This window comes from Vanessa tameamea, chromosome 20 (genome assembly GCF_037043105.1).
Source record: "Vanessa tameamea isolate UH-Manoa-2023 chromosome 20, ilVanTame1 primary haplotype, whole genome shotgun sequence".
Classification (NCBI taxonomy): Eukaryota; Metazoa; Arthropoda; class Insecta; order Lepidoptera; family Nymphalidae; genus Vanessa; species Vanessa tameamea.
In genome coordinates this window covers 5,164,426-5,185,661 of record NC_087328.1, presented here as the reverse complement: position 1 = coordinate 5,185,661, position 21,236 = coordinate 5,164,426, and the positions used below count along the sequence as shown (strand labels likewise).

At 29.7% G+C, this 21,236-nt stretch overlaps 2 protein-coding genes across 2 annotated transcripts; one reads left to right on the top strand and one right to left on the bottom strand.

Annotated features, from left to right (window-relative positions):
* The first annotated feature begins 2,325 nt into the window (after nucleotides 1-2,325).
* Nucleotides 2,326-12,638, top strand: LOC113401773 (uncharacterized). Its single transcript, XM_026641799.2, has 8 exons — nucleotides 2,326-2,576; nucleotides 5,166-5,221; nucleotides 5,302-5,436; nucleotides 6,704-6,842; nucleotides 7,539-7,600; nucleotides 8,041-8,175; nucleotides 8,423-8,562; nucleotides 12,198-12,638. The coding sequence occupies exons 1-7, from the start codon at nucleotides 2,492-2,494 to the stop codon at nucleotides 8,552-8,554; spliced, it is 744 nt and encodes a 247-aa protein (XP_026497584.1). The 5' UTR covers nucleotides 2,326-2,491; the 3' UTR covers nucleotides 8,555-8,562; nucleotides 12,198-12,638.
* A 97-nt stretch (nucleotides 12,639-12,735) lies between these two features.
* Nucleotides 12,736-21,177, bottom strand: LOC113401774 (mediator of RNA polymerase II transcription subunit 29). Its single transcript, XM_026641800.2, has 5 exons — nucleotides 20,910-21,177; nucleotides 20,460-20,521; nucleotides 20,205-20,289; nucleotides 17,566-17,664; nucleotides 12,736-12,955 (listed from the first exon to the last, which is right to left on the bottom strand). The coding sequence occupies exons 1-5, from the start codon at nucleotides 21,108-21,110 to the stop codon at nucleotides 12,839-12,841; spliced, it is 564 nt and encodes a 187-aa protein (XP_026497585.1). The 5' UTR covers nucleotides 21,111-21,177; the 3' UTR covers nucleotides 12,736-12,838.
* Nucleotides 21,178-21,236: the final 59 nt, after the last annotated feature.

Below are 21,236 nucleotides of genomic sequence, written 5' to 3'. Positions count from 1 at the left end.
GCTTACATAGCAAATGCTGGCTCAACCCTACAAGAATGATCAAAATAATGTACTACAGTATTGTACACATTAAAAAGGTCTTCAAAAAGTCCCTGATGGTATATGTCAATCTCTTAGGGATTACCCAATTAAGTACCTTAAATACATTGTGCATTTAATATAGATCGATATGCTGTAAAGACAGCATATAATTTAAAAGAATATTTTCGAAAAAATTTAAAATGAAGGGACTTAGCGGTTTGTATTATCTACATTACATTTTTTTTACATTAGCAGCCTGTAAATTTCACACTGCTGGGCTAAGGCCTCCATATTCCAACACGATGCTCCAATGCGGGTTGGTGGAATACACATGTGGCAGAATTTCGTTGAAATTAGACACATGCAGGTTTCCTCACGATGTTTTCCTTCACCGCCGAGCACGAAATGAATTATAAACACAAATTAAGCACATGAAAATTCAGTGATGCCTGCCTGGGTTTGAACCCGAAATCATCGATTAAGATGCACGCGTTCTAACCTGTATACGATATGTTAAAACAATTTCTCTTCTTTTTCAACTTCTAACTTCAAAACTGACGGATTTCCAGACTATCCTATACACGAAATGTCTACCAATTTCTCTCCTTAGGCGTAAAATATCCAAAAGCGCGTAAATGCGAATCAACTCATTTTTAATCGGTATCCTAAAAATAAAATTTCTAGTGTCTAACTTCAAAAATGACGGACTTCCAAACTATCCTATAAACGAAATGTCTACCTAATTTCTCTCCTTAGGCGTAAAATATCCAAAAACGCTTAAATGCGAATCAACTCATTTTTAATCGGTAGCACAAAAATAAAGTTTCATGTTTTTAACTTAAAAAATAACGGACTTCCATACAAACGTTCAACCCCTATTTCACCCCTTTAAGGGTAGAATTTCCAAAATTCGCTCCTTAGTGGGTGTCATGATATGTTAGTTTATAAGTGTACATATACGTTTTATGCTTCTAGTTCTAAAAATAACAATACTTTCAACAACTTACAACCTTTCATCCCCCTTTTCAACCTTTTACAGCCCTCTTTTTTCCAAATAAAAAGTATAGCCTATGTCCTTTCTCAGGCTCTAGACTATTTGTGTACCAAATTTCATTTAAATCGGTCCAGTAGTTTTGGCGTGAAAGCGAGACAGACAGACAGAGTTACTTTCGCATTTATAATATTAGTATGGAAGTATGGATTAGTATGGATAGTATGGATTCTGTAGTATATTTAGTATCAGCAATGCACCCGTACGAAGCCGGGGCGGGTCGCTAGTGTCATATATAACAAATATTTTTCACACTATAATTAAATAAAATATTTTCCAGTACATCACCCATTCCACACAGTTACCATTAGATTTTATTTATTTTTCCAGAGGACGGCAATAACTTGCATATAATAAGCAAGCCTGCTGGTCATTACCTTCCACTCACGATCATATGTAAAGCTGATTTTAAAATTAATGAATTATCGGTATAACATCGGTGGCCTGGTAATATACCTAATATCTATAACCCTTACTTTTGGTAATCAGAATAAAACCAAGCTATTCATTTAAATTAGAGCATGTAATTCAAATTAATATTTTCGAAGATATTACAGATAAAATGCAGGGATATTCAGGGTTTGTATTGTCTAATGTCTGAAAAACTGTGAACGTTGTAAGACATTCTGTAGTATATATTGCACCCGTGCGAAGCCGGGACGTGTCGCTAGTACTAGATAAGGTTAGGTTAACCTTGAAAAGATAGTAACCAAATAAAAGTAAAGTGGCAAAAAAGGCAGCTAAATCTCGTTCCCCTACGGACGACAGAAATACATTCAGGGTTAGGCGCACCCCTAAAATATTCCAATTTAAAAATGTAACATTAAGATTTTTGGTAATTTACAAAAGTGAGGTGATGTGTATTCTTTTTTGGAGAAAAAAATAGATTTAATGACAAATAGTAAATATAAGCTCAAAAACACACATATATAACTATCATAATAATCTTGTTTTTTCAATGTACAGTAATCTGCAACGGTTTTGCAAATACCAGAATCTAAAAAAGTATTGACGGATAGAGGACGACGAAATAATAAAGATTTTATTTTTGAATTAGGAACTCGAAATCGTTACAATCTATAGATGTAGAAAATAAACCTGTTATCACAAATATTGTTAGAGTAATATTCACAGGAGGAACCAATAAATTAACAAAGGGCAAGGAATTTAAAATGTCACATGTGTATATCAAAAAAAAAAAAAGCTACCTGCTAGATGAATGAGATGCTTCGGTTATGTGTAAACGGTTAACATAAAGGTGATTAGTTGTGTCTGTTTACAATTTTTATATCAATTCACAAATAAATCAAATGGGTAATTATTTACTTTCCGTAGTCAAGCTTCGGACAGCGACGCGAGCGGACGATTGATATTAATATTGGAATAACGCGTATCACTGTGCCCGCGATAGTTACGAAAATGGAGTTAAATTTTATTACAACCCTTATAAAACACGATGTGAACCACAATGTGAAACAGTGTTTTAAAACAAAAAAGCCTTTCGGTGAGTTTAATTTCTATAAATAATATTTTCAAAATAATTAAAACTCATCTAAAGAAATGTTTAAAGTTTTTTTCTTATAAGAACGACAATTATTATAAAAAATAAAGCAAATTTATTGAACAATATAATTAGTGCATTATTTCGTTTTAACTTTATATGGACGTAAGTTAAATTTTAACGAATATAATAGTTCGATCTTGTATGAACATTCGAGAGCTTTTTTATGGATGTCTATTGACGCTTTTAGTCGCATTCAGAGGAATCCCAAAGAAACTACTAAATACCACTACAAAACTTCATAAAACTCGTTCGATGGACGAATAGTCAAAACAATAAGGCTAAGGCCTAATACATATATAATTATTTAACTTTAACATTTAAATAACACAAAAAGGAAAATAGTTCTACTTTCAATTAGATACTTACTTATTAGGGAATCCTTTTATTTTACTCAAAGTTAAGATACTAAACACTCTTTATTGGGTTGTTTGTTCATTCGATAAGGAATCATTATTTATGTTAAATAATATTTAATAGCTAATAGAGATAACTGTATTACTTTGATATAATTATAATGGAATATTGACTCTTTGCACTTAATGTTTTATGAAGATCGGTATTCAATTAATACAATAAAAGTAAAAACACGGTTATAAAATAATGGAAAATAGAATTAGCAACAGAAATTCTAAAATAATAAATCATTCATTATCTTATTAGTTATTATATAATAGCTTAATAAGTTATTTATTTGCGCTAAATTATTTTATTGTAAAATTAATATAAAAATACAATACAGCTTAAATATAATTTTCATTCCATGATTAAACTAGATATTTATAACAATGTCGCTTAAGTTCAAGCCTTTTAAAAGCAATAAATTAAATGCGATTTATTACACCAGTTCATTGAACTTGAAGAACTGATTGCACTTATTATAATCAAATACGAATAAACTAGGATTCACTATTTGCACGTAACGTTATCATAATTTATGTAGTAGTTGCCTAATTACGTTTAGATGCTTGTGTTTTGGATACGTGACTCAGGGCACCGTGTCAATAGTTTCGAATTCTAAACATCTAAATAATGCCGCACCGGGTGCGTCTCGCTTCCCTCTTGAAGTGTGTACTGTGTACCTGAACCGGTTATGGTTTTGATTAGTTTTGATTCAATAAAGATTAAAAATTTGAGGAATACCTAGTCCCTTTTAGAATTTTAAATCTATGTGCATAGCCCACATTACGTTTTATAAAGCTTAGATAACTCGTAAATAAATTCATATTAAAAATATTTTTACGTTCTGGTTATTCGTATTTTTAATTTCTATTCAGAATATTTTTTTATTTAAATATAGAAGTATACTTACTTTTCACTGTCTGTCATGAAAGTATCATAGTATATGACTTATAAATAATTATAAAAAAATATATACCCAAATAACGGGACATAACTGGGAAATCATAAAAAAAAAATTATGCGGATTTCAAGAAAGACTCTTCGATGGCAAAATTTAACTGAATTCTTAAATTGATACTTATAAATAATAATAATATAATTGAATATATTGATAATTATGTAATTTTCATATATTAATTCATAAGTTTAAAGCCGTATTAACAACATGTCTATTGCAATGCGATCAGTCGCCTGCATATGAAAATATTTTAACTAGTAAGTAATTACTTATTCTATTCAATTTAATTCGTTCCATACTTAACAGTAATCGTCACTAGTCTTGGTTTTATAATCAAGGTACAGATTATTTCGCCACTGTCAAGTAGGATGAAGGCAAGAAGGAGCTTTATTGGGCAATCGAGATTATAAATTATTGAAAATAATTATAGTAATTGATACTGTTGTGCTACAAAATTTGCGTCTTTAAACATAAGTATATCTGTCTCTTTCTACAGATTATTACTACCTATGGGCTTAAAAAAAATAACTATGATTTAAACCCTTTCAATCATATTAAACTGTATAATATACAGTACCTGTAGTACAAGATATTATCTTGGACTACAAGTGCTGGACATTCTGTATTATTTAACAAAGATAATAATTTCCTTATAGACATTCATTAACAAAAACTTTGTCTTGTAATATTAATCAGAAAATAAATATTCGTATTTATTTATCTTTCAGTATAAACAAAGAGTGCAATAAATTATATGATTAATATAGCACGCTATATTATGTCATATGGTCTTAAGTTATAGTTTTGTTTGCGAATAAAATACTTACTTCATCAAGTGACAAGCACTCATCTACCTCACTAATAAAATTAATATTAATATGTAAGTTTTTGCACTCATTTACGGGCATAGAGTGCGCAAACGCACGAAGGCAAAATTGCAATTAAAATCTTGCGTTGTCCACAAACAGAACGAAAATCATACCAAAACCCCTAATAAAAAAACAAATAACATTATTTATTATTTATTTATTTTATTATTATTGTGTAAAATTAATAAATAATTTTTACTTACTTAAATTTATATATTATACTATTGACTTTTTTCTCGGAACAAACTGAGATTAATTAGTGTTTTGTCTTTCTTAAATTATTAACAAACTCTTTCTTTTCAGTCAGTAGAAAAGAAGAAGTGATGGCAATCAAAAGTAAATTTCCGACTAAAATACCGGTAAGTAGTCTCTAACAATAACTTATTTCCTGCAACGTGTCTTACAGAATCTATAAATAATTATGTATTCATTGTTTTAGCTCATTGTAGAAAGATATCACAAAGAGAGAAATCTACCAACGTTGGACAAAACAAAGTTTCTTGTCCCGGAAGACATTACAATGTCGCAATTCCTAGTGATTATACGTAACAGAATTAGAATAAAACCAAATCAAGTGAGTAAACAAATTTAATGAAATATATTAGATTTTTTGGAAATTACGTAATAACGCCACCGCAGCAAAAAAAAATTGCAAATTAGCCAATGCGTACCGGTTGTTTTTCTCATAATAATATTAACATGTTAATGTATACAGTTTCTAACACTCACACAAATATTATATTAACAAAAAAAACGATATATTTAAATTTTAATGTCATAAAAATTATACACAAAAAACTATATTGTTTAAAAATAGATTGCTTTTTTACGGGATTTAAAGACTTGCTATCCTTTTTAATATATTGCTATCTCTTTCTCATGCGTGGGAGAGTATAAAAATATTTTGAGTTCTTTCAAATAAGATTTTATGTAATCTATTAATATTACCTACAACAAAATCAACACTATTATCGACTACCCCCATTAAAAGATTATATGTTATTTAGATAGCTGTGTTTTGTTTTATCGTGTATGATATTTAACAATTATAAAACAGTATAATCTAAAATAAAATCCGAAATACTATGACGTCGCCGTTCCAAGGGATTATATCTGGTATCATACATATTAACATCGTATAGTTAGTATTTTGTATATTATGTTTCAGTATATAAATTAATATTGTTGATCAATGAATAAGCACAGATAATAATAGTTACAAGTGATAGACGTTTAAACGGATTCAAAAGGTTATGATCTTGATAAATAACTAGTAATAATTAGTACCTGAAAGTCGGATGATAGTTGACGCACGCGAGAAAAACATTTCTCTTATCTAAATCACGATTAACTAATTAATTACAAACAGTGCTAAACAAGAAAATAATTAACATTACTTATCAATATTTAGTGTAGGGATTTACTTAACAATGAATCTAAGTTATTTTATGAATTTTATGTATTATATCGATCACGGATGTTCATAGTACATATGTTTAGCGATTGAAGCTACCACTAGATCGTCTTTTTCTATGTACTTCACTTCACTTGTGCAACTCACACTTTCTTATGCATTCAATATTAAGTGTCACGTCAGACAAAAAAAACAAAAATGCATCCTTACGATGTAGTAAACTGTAAAAGCCCCGAAAGATAAAATTAGATTAGCTCAAGTAGAAAAAAAACATCCCTTTCGTACCTCACGATGACTCTAAATTATTGTTCTCGTAAATCGTAAAATCTACGAAAAAGACGCACTACCGGTATTTGTCATAAATATCTGTAATTAAACAAAAAATATTACTTTAGCTGTAGAATAATTAAGGTTTTTAAATTACCAGGCTCTCTACCTGATAATCAACAACAGATCTATGCTGAGCATGAGTTTAACCATGGCACAGGCGTACGAGCTGTATGGCGACGAGGATGGTTTTCTTTACGTTACCTACGCATCTCAGGAAGTCTTCGGTTACCAAGATGGTAAGTTACTCAGTAATATGCTATGTCTAAATATGCAAACACAAAACTCTTCAGAACCTTTTTTTTCTCTAATAAATATAAATAAGTATTTGGACAACATCACATACATTACTCTGATCCCAATGTAAGTAGCTAAAGCACTTGTGTTATGAAAATCAGAAGTAACGACGGTACCGCAAACACCTAGACCCAAGACAGCAAAGAAAACTAATATTTTTCTTCTCTGATTGTCAACTGATTATCTTTTGTTTGAAAGTTTAAAAAAAAAAACGAAACACGCGAAAATTTCAGCCGCCCGCAGTCCGCCCAATAGAATAAGTATAATAAATAATTATAAAAAACATATTCATATAGATACTTATTTTATCCTAAAATTAACAATAATAAATACAAAATTTTAACCACAGCTTGATAAACAGTTCACTGTTTTCTTACACTGTACACTTATGACGCGAGAATACCAACCGGTTTCAATGAAATTCGTTGATGATAGCTTATGCTTGGTCCATATTTCTATGAGCCTGACATAAATTTGCAGAGGTGTTTACGGCCTCATATAAAGACCATTTATAAAGAAAACAATTATTTTATATATTAGTTTATTTTAGAAATTGGTTTCAGAGTTTATCAAAGAAATTGGAAAAAAAACAACATCTTAAAAAAATCATGTTTCTTAATCACATTTGTTTTTCACAGATATGACGGGATCTAACAAGGAAGTTCAAGTAATTAGGGACAGATTTCCGAATAAAATTCCGGTGAGTAAATCATTGCATATAATATAATTAAATATTTATTAAAGATAAATAATATAAACATGATCTTATAACCCATTGTACAAAACAACAAAGTGAAAATAACTTGACAAAAAGTTTGGTAATTGACAAACAAGCGAGATACGTTATCAATACGATGTCATATCCATCCATAAAATCTATTTTTAAAATAATATTGTACAAAAAGATTTTTTTTCACTTTGATAAATATATAAATATAACCCGTACCAAAACGACAAGCTGGGGTGACCTTAATGATAATAAAAGGTTTAACAGATAACACAAATGAACATGTAATTAATTGGGTTAAAAAAAAATGTTTTTTTTTGTGTCTTACATTTGTATTTCCAGATTTTATTTTATGTTATATATTTTTAGTAATGGTGTGTATTGAAATTTATATTTCAATTTCTTGTGTTTAGTTATTCGTGGAGAGATACGCCAGAGAAAGAGAGGTTCCTGTACTAGGCAGGAACAAGTTCTTGGTGCCGCAAGAACTCACTATGTCCCAGTTCCTGTATATAATTCGCACTAAGATGAAATTAAGAGACTCCCAGGTATGTTTATTTTTGTAAATTAATTAGTTTAATGAACAAAACAATTTACTAATAGTTTAGGTCACTGTCTTATCTGATACGACGTTCTAGGTCGTAACGAATTCGCAACAAAGCCAGCTCATTTATAGGTAATGACACATTTTTGCAGCATTTCAAATAAAGCCTATTTCAGTGACATTTGTAAACCCAATTCAACAGATTAATTAAAATAATGTACTTACTACTTTTTTCTGTTTTTGTATACCAGGCGTTGTATCTACTAGTTAACGACAAAGTGCTCGTAAGCCACAGCATGACGATGGCTCAAGCGTATGACCAGTTCCGAAGCGCAGACGGATTTTTGCACATTACTTACGCCGCGCAGCAAGTCTTCGGTTGAAAATATTGGTAAGTTTTGTGTTCAAATTAACTGACATTCCAAAATAGTCTTTTAACTCAACTTGAAATATTCGCGATCCCTTTGTACACATTCAGTAAAAATTAAAAGAAAAAGTTAAAAGGTCTCTGCTGGGAAAAATATTCCACCACGCTGCTTTACCGTGAAACGTATCATAAGAAATTCCGTCACATATATTCTAGGGCAGAGATGAGATATTAAGAATAACGCGGTTACCATTTATTCGAAATGTGATATATCATATTTAAAAAAAATATACTGATGAGCGTAAGTCAAGCAAATCACTAGAAAAATCGTACTTATATCAAATGCGTCCTTAAAGCAAAGCATAACAAGGTCACTAATGTATGCCTTAATTAAAAATTAATTAAATAAACAGGAACAAGGACTTCCGTTGCAAAAGTCGATAATAAATTGTTTACATACATACTCCACACTCTCGACACTGATACATACATACAACTTTTCCGTCGCTACTGTAGGTATCGCTTTTACAAACATTAGACTTTTTTAAACCTCATGTATAAACAAAAAATATGTATATTTCTGTCATTACATTTATAATTATATATAGTTTAGTTAAAATTAAGAAAATATTAAGGTAAAAATATTAAAATATAAGTTTAGTCCGTAAGTAGGTACTAAGCGTTCAATTTTGCTTACGAAGACTCATCGAAACTTCGAGACGGTTCCATCTTAATCGAACGTCGTGCGGGAACAATCTAGGGAGCGGGCGCTCAGTCACAAAATGATAGGCGAATATCGATTAAAAGTAACAATTAAAAGTTTTTATTGTAACACACAACCATTTACACTTAATATTATATATAAAATACGTAGCTCATAACATAATTTGAAATATATTCATATACTAATAATATCAATATACTAGAAAAAAATATATCTGAAAATAAAATCAAAGAAGTTATTTAAAAAATGACAATGGATGTATAAATTTGAGTTTACATGCGTTGAGTTTAGAATTTCCAGTACAACCAGAGTAAAGGTAGATAAACAACTTTGACCTTAAATCGACATGATATTGAGTGATATCTAAAATGATCCGTGATATTAATTAGTAAAAACATAGCTTGGAATTGCTAACAGATCTTTGGAAGTCAAATTATATTATAAAAACTGTTTTGGGTATGTTTATACTCTTCCTCCCATTGAAGTATAGGTACAGTTTTGTTTTATTAGTTTGTTGTGATAACGGTCAACTTACAATGTATAAAGAAAACATGTTCACACCAACATGCCTAGTATTGGTAAGGAAGAAAACATGCTTATTATGCTATACATTTGAATACGTCATTTTATGCAATACCGATATCTTAACTGCTATTAACTAGTTTCGTAATCTGGTAAATATTAGTTTAGTCATACGTTTCAATAAAAACTTTCTAACTTTTGTTGAAAGTTTTTCTTATACATTTTAATTACAAAATTAAGTTGACATTTTTTATTTAAAATGTCATATCGTTTCCATTTGTGTCTGTTAACTTCCTTAATCGTTATGTAACAGACTTACTGACGACATAGCTTAGTGGTGAATGTAGAAATCAACTATTGTGGATCCAAATTTCGAATAAGTTTCGAATGAGTTTCTTGAGTTTTGTTCACAATTCATCTTGAGCTCGGCGATGCATTTTGTAGACTAGTATGCGTTGAATGTAAATCTGCCACAAACTTGCACTGGCGCGGCGTGGTGACATAAGACTGTTACTTTAATCACACTAGAATTTAGTGAATCTATATCTGTCATCAGCAAATGTTACCAAGCTGATGATTCTATTTTAATAAAAAGCAGCCTGTTGTCAAGGAGATAATTTAAAATGTATTGTCCATTGAGCATTATCACAAAGGGTGATTGTCCCCACTTTAATCGACATAGCAACCGGAACTATTAAGTAATGTTATACTATCGCTGTAATATTAGCACTTCTATGGTATTATTTTTTCATGTTTCCATGCAACGGCCATTCAACTCTTAGAAATTAAAGATAAGGAATTTACATGTTTAGCCAGTCGTGTTAGGATGTTTTTTTTTTCAATTGGAATCGCAGTTATATACTAAAGTATTCTACGACAGTATTTCTAAAATTCCTTTTAGCAATAAATAATAATTATTATTGTTTATCTATCATTATCACGTAAAATAACGATTTCTAGTAGTTAGGCATAATTTAAATGACCTGAAATTATCAACAAACTTGCGAGTAACTATATTTTATCTTAATATAGTTACGATGCGAAGTATTGCTACCCTTAACAAATCTTTAATTGAATTTCGTTTCATTGGTAATAACAATAAGTATTTTTTTTTTATGTAGATCGTGATAAATGTGAAATTATTCTCGTATACTTTATAGGATGAATTAGTTAACAAACATGAAAATTTATTCAAACTATTTTTTTTATTTCTTTAATAATTTTTTATCCACTTTTTGAACATAGGTTTTAAACTTAATAGTAATATAATAATTGGTAAAAAGTATTTTGTTTATGTCTAAATCTCATTGTCTTTGGTTACTTGTCAAAATGCTATGTTAGAATTAGGTTTATGCGCAGGATTCTGTGATAATAGTTATAGTGTAATTAAATAAGACAATAAGTTTATAATAATACAAAACTGGTTTTAAAGTTTTGTATAATAATGAGTAAAGTTATTGTATAAAATAAAATAAAAACTATTTCAAAACCTTTCTATGAATTATAAATATAGGCTTTTAATTAAATCAAAATGGAGAAGGTCACGGACGATAACTTATCTCTAATATTTCACTAAACATCTAGAAATGTATAAGCTGGCTTTATTTAGTCGCCACGGACAGAGTTCCTGGGCCCGTATTATTCCACGGCACTCATCAATAAATTATTTATGTCACAATAATAACTTTATCTCGGGTCGCGTACACAAACAACAGGCCGAGGAGCGAGGACTTGATAAGAGCGATTTATGTCCTTTCTTCTATCTACAGCCCCCCAAGGGCTGACTAGGTGATTCATATCTCTCAAGATGTTCCTAACGACATACTCATATACTGTGTATTAAACGAAGGAATAATTTCGAGCTAGCAACATTTGATCTATATCCTTTTTATTTCGATTTTCTCAGTTTGACATTTAAAGTTATACGATAATTATTTTGTTTGTACTAAATATATTAAAAATACACCAGTTATTCTGTATTCGTTTCGGTACTAATGCAGATAAAGAATAATTATTAATTGTGAAATACTATGGTGGAGCTGTTTATGTTTCGTTAAAATGTCTAAACATCGTGGATAAGATTAAAAATAATACCAACTCATGTAGTCAAAAAAATATTGCAAATATTTAAACATTCCAATATTTAAACATTCAATCAACAAGTTGTTTTAATTCCCTACCGATGTGAAATATTCTATTGTTTTTTTATTGATTACGTATGTTTTTTTTTTATTTGTAATTGCGATGGTAACACTAAGTGAAAGGTCACTTAAATATCAGGTCATGTAAAATGAAATTACGTTGACAATTATATAGAGTTTTTTTATCAAATCTAATTATTTATATTTTAACCTTCCGTAAAGGTCCGCTTATTCTATATCTTACTCTATTAAAACCATATTATTAATTACAGGTCACACCACATTTCCTGGTCTTGCGAAGATATGAAAACTGGCATTTAATTAAATGATTCTATTATAAAGACTGATAGTATTTTATTTTTGTGATACATTTAGAATTGTAGGATTTTAAATTATAACCATTATTATATTTGGCTATTTCGTATATTTCAATGAGGCCGGTTCCAATTAAAATGTAATTAAATCATGTTATCATTTCAAATCATTTATTGTATTTTATTATCTGTGTATTTTTAGTGTTTTTTTTTTAATATAATGATTATCAATTGTGTCATGTTAGTTACTTATGTTATTGTATAGAAATTCAATTTATAAGAATATTTATGATCTCAAAAATTATTAAAATTATATTGGTGCCTTAATTTGCCCTGTTTTAGAAATAAGAGTGGAAATATTGTTATATAATTATTGTAAATAAAAAATAGTTTGTTATATTTTATAATTTAGACGCTATTTAAAAAAATGTATCAACTTATAAATGTTATTTAGGAGTACATAATATATAAAATTATTTTTCAGAAAAATATCCAATGAATTCAATTATTTTTTATTAATTTAGCGTAAAATTAGACTTATGAATACAGATTATACAATAAATATTCTTCACTCTAGAATGTGTTTAATTTCTCTCTGGTCACTCTGCGGGCGAGATGTTTTGAGCTGCGGCTACTAATGTGTCGTGAATATCTTTGGCGTATGATATTTGTAGACGAACTGTGTTCAAATACTGCGGGTAGCTCAGAGTTGTCTCCTGTAAACAAAAAATTGTAATACATTTTATATAATAGAAAAACTAACCACTTTCACTTTCACAACGGATTTCACTCCGAGTAAAGTATAAAATAATAATTATCAAGAAGTGCATTTAAACTTGTTAAAACAAAATTATACCTACACCCAAATCTACCCGAATTTTTACCCGAACCTCGAGTTTGGTATGTGTAATTAACTATACATAACATATTAACGCTGTAGATCTATACTGAAGGAAATATACATTTTCTGTTTTTCTTTTTTTTTGATTTAGATAAAAAATCATGTCGATCGCTGCGTGAAAACACGACAAACCTATAGGGAAGCTTTAGGTTTTTTAATATATTTATTAATTTATTAGTAAGTTTGATATATTTATAAGTAATTATTATATCACAACCGAAATTAAAAAGGAGATGAAAAATGTGTCTAACTCAGCACATTTTCATTCGAAATGTTATTACACGACTGAAATATAGTGTAGTGAATTTATAATTGTTTGTCTTATACTCGATATTAGCCAATTTTCTTTTTTTTCGATTGAATATTATAGTTAAATGGTATGGATATATAGATATATCAATTTGAAAAAAACATTATAATAAATTATAATTTGTTGTGTGGAATTATAACTTAAAACTAGGGAATTAACTATTTTTTCTCGAAACGGCGCTTTTTCATTTGGACAGTGTCTTTTGTATGGCCATACCTAATATATCTTATACAACATCCCTAACACTTTTTTTTTTAATCAAATTGATTGAATTTAAAAACGATACAAAAACTATTTTTAAGTTAAGTAACACCGACTTTTAAGTTTGCTTGTTTACAATAACTAATCAGTTATTTTTAGAGGCAGTGTTGGCCAAAGCAAGCAAAAACGAAACTCTCTCTCGAAATCAGTATTTATTATCAACTATTATGATATCAAATCAAAGTGCAAGCTAATTTTGTTGTTAAGATCGATATAAATTATACCTTTATCTAATTTGATATTTTCTAGGAGCTGATCAAAACGAAGAAATACGATTATTTAGATCTTATACACTGTGACTAGCTGTGTAACTGTGTGTGTGTAAATAAAAAACAGAAAGAATAACAAAATTACCTACTACTTATATAATGAATCAAAATAGAACAAGTCTGTGGAGAAATAAATATTAATAATAAAAACATAAATGGCTAAACTAAAAATATTGTTACTTTTGTAGGTACATGTAAATAATTAAAAGTGACATCAAGACTATTGATCTTTTTAAATTAATTCAGTAATTGTTTATTACCGTCCAAACGCCATTACACAAAATAATTCATAACACACATCTGTACATAAAACACTTTATTTTTAGATTGAAATAATAAATAAATGGAGACAGTGTGTTGTTTATGGACGTGTACTATATTTTTAATGCTGACTGCGCAGGCGTCACGATGACGCGACAGTCACAATCATTTAGTGCAAGGATATAAGGATTTAATTACCGAGCAATTGTATTATTTATTAAACATTTATGAACAAAGAAAGTTTTCATCTTCTTAAACGCAAAAAACATGAACTTTAAAAAAATTGTTTTTTTTTTTAGTGTCTGTCAAAATTGAACGTCAATCGATGTGTATTAGGGCACACAAGAAATTTATAATTAAACATTTAGTGGAAGGTATTGCATTAAAGGTGTTTCTATAATGACGTTAAAGAACTGGTATCCTAACAATGCTATATAGAATTCCGATGATATCGATAATAATGATAATAAGGATGTTCTGGTAGCCAATTTCCTTAAATCAGTTAAAATTACATGATATACCATAGAGCCCAAATGTAGGCGCAAATATAAATTCGTTTTCTTAGTCCGAAATGCCAGCAAATCCAACATGACCGGAAATAACAATAAATTTCAAAACTTAAAGCCGCTATAAACTACTGATAAATTCTTGAGATAAAGTACTGATAGCGTTTTTATGACACCGGACTCCAGACATCGTGATCTGCAACCTTATAGGTCACGGCTTAGAGGTAAAACTATAACAAATACACAAAGGTGATTGTGAGGTGTCCAAAGTACTCTTCTGGTAAATATTTTCTTTTCTAAGTCCGGCTTCATATTTAATAAACTTTCCACGGAAATGTTACTTTCACAAAATAAAGGAAAACAACACTCATTTTAATAACTGATTATATAATCAATACGATTAAATAAGCAAAATAACGTAATAAATCATTTACAAGATAAATGCGTCACGTACTAAAAACATCATGGCGCTAAACGATTTGAAATAGACCTTCTATAAATGTTGGGTTGGCAACTAAGTGATGGCCGATTTTGTGGGTAGGAAGACTTTACACTTTCTTTTGTTTTCTTAACGTGGTCAAAACATCTAACTTACATTTTTTCGTATTATTTGGACTTCCACCTTTAAAAAAGTATATAAATTAGTTTTTATCCCAATTAAAAAATGGAAGAACAGGACGTGCACTTCAGGCATATTTTATTGTATGACTTCCGAAAAGGCAAACCGCAGCGCAAACACAAAATAAGTTTTGTGTCATATACGGAAATGAAGCCTTGTAAGAAAGGCAGTGTCGAAATTGGTTTGCCAGATTTCGTTCTGGTGATTTTTCATTGAAAAATGTTCAACGATTTGGCCATCCAGTCGAAATCAATGCAACCCATATCAAGGCCATTATTGATTCAGATCGTGATAGTACAACACGTGATATTGCAGAGAAGCTCAATGTATCGCATACATGCATCGAAATTTAAAAATTCTTGATTATGTCAAGAAACTCGACTTGAATTTTTCTTCTTATATGAAATCGGCAATCACTTAGTTGCCAACAATATATCTGCATTTAGTAAAAAAAAACAGCAGATTCTCAGTTTGAAATTGGAATTTTAAGAAACTATGAAATGGTACGCATACAAAAAAAAACAGCAGATTCTCAGTTTGAAATTGGAATTTTAAGAAACTATGAAATGGTACGCATACAAACGGTTTCTCTGCGATACCATTTAATAAAAAGTTACGGTTTATGGTATTACGAAATATCTTTAAAATCTAAAAATTATTTCAATAAAAATTGGATATGTCAGTAATCGCGACTGGTAACCCTGTGTAAGTATGACCGCTGTTAAAACATAGCAAACTAGCTACGTAAATAGACCGCGGAAGCCTTGGAGATAATAATATTATTTATTGCAATATTTTATAACAATTCTCGATAATCGAGGTTACTATGTATTTATAAATATGTCATCAATAAGTATATGAAATTTTTACTTTAATCAATATTTGGTTATAATGATCCACTGTATTCAAATATAAGAATAAAATCTCATTTAAAAATAAATTAATTTAAATCTGGTAAGCGGAAGGTTATAGAGTACTTTCGAGCCACCTAATTTCGAAAAAGCGCAGTCAATGGCATCCGCACTTACACAATCTATTAACAGCAGATAAAAATAAGGTAAGGGAAGATAAGAGGGAAGGGAAGGTAAGAAGCAGGGGAATTCGCCGCAAATCAGCCAATACTTTTACTTGCAATGTTATAAATACAATCAAACACTGAATCAACATTACAAATTAATAAAAACATTATAGTTATAAAAAAGGATTAAATTGATTTTAATGAAAACATTTTGGTTAACGTTATGTCTCGACTCAATTACATCATGTATTCTCAAGACACGCATGTTTTTCTAAGAAACACGAATTAAAGTTTGTGAATCTTAAAATGCTGAGATTTGTCAAAATTGGTCTGATGTCAACATACTACAACTATAACAATAACTTTTTGTTAATTAAGTAACTCCTTATATGAAACACAGGCTAGCGATGTAAAAGGTAGCAGGATCGACCCTGACCCCTTGGTATTAACGACCTATTTTCGTCTCCACTCCCAACACAAGTGATAAGCTTAAAAGGAATATTAGTAATTTCTTAATTAATTTGGGGCATTTCTTTTGTCTTTAAAAAAAATGGGAACTTTAAAACGTGGTTATTTGTCAAATCTATACTACAACATCTATTCTTTGAGTGCCGTAGTTTATTAGTTGTTAATATCTGTGACTTGCGTAAAAACTTCCAAAGTATATATATTTACTTGGTGGCAGGGCTTTGTGCAAGCCCGCCTGGGTAAGTACACCCACTCATCAGATATTCTACCGCCAAACAGCAATACTTAGTTTTGTTGTGTTCCGGTTTAAAGGGTGAGTGAGCCAGTGTCAAAGGCACAAGGGACATAACATCTTCATCAGCTCCCAAGGTTGGTGGCGCATTGGTGTAACGTAAGGAATGGGTATTATTTCTTATATGTCAATGGGCGGTGTTGACCATAAGTGGTCACCACCGCCCATGGTAAGACCATCAGATGGCCCATTAGCCCGTCCGCCTACATATTACATAACAAAAAAAAAATGTTTTTGAGTAAAATGTAAAACTTTGTCAATCATCAAAATAAAAAAACGGCATATGTTATATGAAATAACAAATGTATGTTTAACGTTTTTATTCTGATTACCAAAAGTAAGGGCTATAGATATTAGCTCTTTTACCAGGCCACCGATATTATACCGATAATTCATTAATTTTAAAATCAGTTTTACATACCTGGCTTGTAGGTCCTGAATCCAATCTCGATGGTATGACTGTGAGTGGAAGGTAATGAGCAGCAGACTGCGCTTGTTGTATGCAAGTTATTGCCGTCCTCTGGAAAAATAAATAAAAACTAATGGGAACTGTGTGGTATGTGTGATGTGCTGGAAAAGTTTTTATTTAATTATAATGTGAATAAGATTTTTTACATATTAAATTATTGAACTTATAGTTCTGATAGACTTCGGATTTGTTTCGTTTTATGAGTAACGATAGGAAATCATAATTTGCTACGAAGATAATTTTCTTTAATAGTCAACAGACGGGTCAGGGAGGCAGAATAACAGACTACTGTTGATTGTTGGTATGGAAAAATAAAGAAATAGCCTTCCCAGAGATTACAAAGGTTTCAGCAGGGCATTTAAATTGAAGGGCTATTTTATATCTTGGGATCCAACGTTGTCAGTCGGGTTAAGTTTAGAGGTATTAGTATATATAAAAAGGTGATTAAACACATTTCAATTGGACATTAATAGCACCAAGTTTTGTTATTACAGGAGCATTTTAAATAAGAACGTTAAAGAAACAGGAAAAAAGAGGATTAGAATTCTAGTAAGAGGTTAAGGAAGATTGGTATACTTAAGATAATTGATTAATAGGAAATAAGTAGGAGTGTCTGGGTTGCAAAACTGAGTTACGTAGTTTAATCAGACCTTATGACATAAAGTTAGTACCTATAGGTAGTATATAAATATCGACGATTCAAAAGGGCTTCATTGTGAAATTTACTTTAATAAAATTGATTGATTTGATTTGATAGTCCGCCATGTTCTTATCTGTTTTTATACTTTCTTACAGCACAATGGAACTCTTTGAATGTATTTGATATTTAAACATTTATAAGTGATCATAGTGCAATACATCGCTTTTAGGATCATAATATGTACTGTAAAAATGATATTTGGAAGAAGAAACTAAATATTGTATATATATAATACAATTTATCGGTTGTAATAAGTTGCAACTGCTCTGTATTGTAAATTCGCATTAGGTTTCCGCTCTGATAGTCTTATCAAGACAAAAGAGTCTCCTTTTGTCTTTGAAATGTAGTTATACTTGCATTTATTTATTATGTAAATACACCTATCAATAAAGGAATAAATAAAGCAGAAAAACGCATTTACGCAATCGTACGACATATCGCGTCAATGTGATTGAAATATAAAGCTACCGCCACACTAGATGAATTCTGATATATGTTTTAGAATAATATCATATTATTAAATTTATAAAATTATTTCTTTCGTAAGACACTCGTTACTATAATCTATACAAAGGAATGTTGGTATAAGTATTTGATATATATAGATAGAGAATAGACTTCATTAGAAAGTTGGCACATATGTACATGTATTTTTATATTTTATAAGCTTTTTTGTAACTGGTCACTAGACGACACTGCAGCTCATCAACCAATCGCCATGACAACTGGCATAAATTTTGCATGGAGAATTTTAGGAAACATCATCCTATAGTAATTTACAAACAAGTATAAAAAATAGCTAATATAATACATTTCTGTACAATTGTAACAAAAGCGGTAAAAGGGGTCTTCCGTTATTATAACTAGAACTTAACCTAAGACAATGGATGGGGGGAAATGTTTAAGTATACACATTATCACTATTAAGTTATTGCACTTTAACCTCTGTGACAATGTGACCTTTTGGTTATTGGATCATAAATCTGCCAATATATAGGAAAATAATTGAATAATTATTGTATGACTATATACATTTTTTAGATGACTTATAATCTTTGGAATGAAACAATCGCATTTACGTCATTCTCCACTTAAAAAGTGTATTATGTTAAATAAAAAAAAAAGTTTATTTTTTTATTCGAACTTAAGTCTAGAGTGTATTTATACACTTTAACTGTCTATAGATATATGTTAATTGTAACACTACCACAAAAAAAAGATTTTGAAAATAGAAGTTGCTAATGCAAACTAAGCCTTACCATTAAAAGTGCATTGCTTATTATTTGTTAGAGCGATAGAGTCAAGCAAAGACATCAATGATAAGGGTCTATAATAAGTAATTCTGATTGGTTGCCGGGTCAATAAGTTAATTGTTGCTCTTAGATGAATTCAAACATATGTTTACTTGGCTTGTTACATTGTAACACTGTAGGTATATAAGAAAACTATTTAGAAATTTCCAAACGATCATTACAATTAGGTGACAGTTTATAGGATTATCAATGTTGCTTTCACCTGATCACCTGATTATAACAAGATGACATGCCTCGGTCATTTCAATGCCACTTCATTGGATAATAAAAGGTATTTATGGATATACACTAATGGACATTTGTACATCAACATTAATTATTTGAATAAAAGTATTTTTTTTTTAAATATTGTATAATATTTTCTATCCTATAAATTATTAAGATATGTAATGGATGACAAATTAATATTGTAAATACAATTTAAAATAGATTGTACAATTTTTTTTAAAGCTTTTCTTGATAACTGACAAATTAAAAATTAAGGCTGTTTTGTTTGATTATTAAAATATATGTTTGTTAAATACATTATTAATACTTGATATAAACAAAAATCTTTACTGATTGTGTGATTTACTTACCAAATGTAGCTCCATTTGATCACAAAGTGAGAAAAATTCTTCCAAATTTTTATCAAATCTTGGCACGGGATTGTCCATACCTTTCCTGCCGATCAATATACCATTTATTTAAAAAAACAAAAAAACTTGACTTTTATAAATTTACAATAACTTGGTGTTTTTTGTTTTGATAGTGGATTTTTTCTTTTTTTAGTATTGCTAAAAAGGTATAAAGGTTTTTATATTTTTTTATGTAATTTTAGAATGCTTACTTACTGAGTATTTGAATCAATGTTGTAATTTTGATGTAGAATTTGTGCCGCTGATTTCAATGTCATCTGTAAAAGTAGTATTATATTATTTAATTAATTGAAAAAAATGTTTCTTTTCATAATCAGCATTATATATTTCAAATTAGGATTAACAACCTTCTTTTTATGAAGCAACTAAAATACAGTTCAAAGTTTTGCTTTGCTTCATGCAAAGTGACTTTGAACTAAGCCACTAAAAATCATTTTAAGTTATCTGACCAACCATATTGAGGTTATCCCTTTTGGAGACATTGCACTGCTGAGATTACAGTACAGAATTATAAATCTCTAAATAAGATATATTTTTTCTTTCATTTATATAATATCTCCTTGTTCTTTTCTGACATACTTACAGACATAGTTTATAGCCTAGCCTATCCATTACAACTGAATTTAATTAAGTAAACCTACTTACAGGTAAAGATTCACGCAAGGAGCCCATCAATGTTTTCACTTTAGATATATTATCCATCTTGTCCTGTTGAGGCTGCTGCGGCATTGCTGGCTGCATTTGTTGGGGTGAAGGCACTGGCATAACGGATACTGGCAATTGCATGCCTACATTAGGATTAGCACCTACTGAATTCATTGGCACGTGCATATTCATTTGATTCATGATGTTGATGTTATTTTGATATTTTTTTGGAAATTCCGTAGTAATTGTAATGTTTTTAATATTTTTGTTTTGAATTAGAACTTCTGTCAATCTGACAGAACTTGACACTATCAATTATAACATATT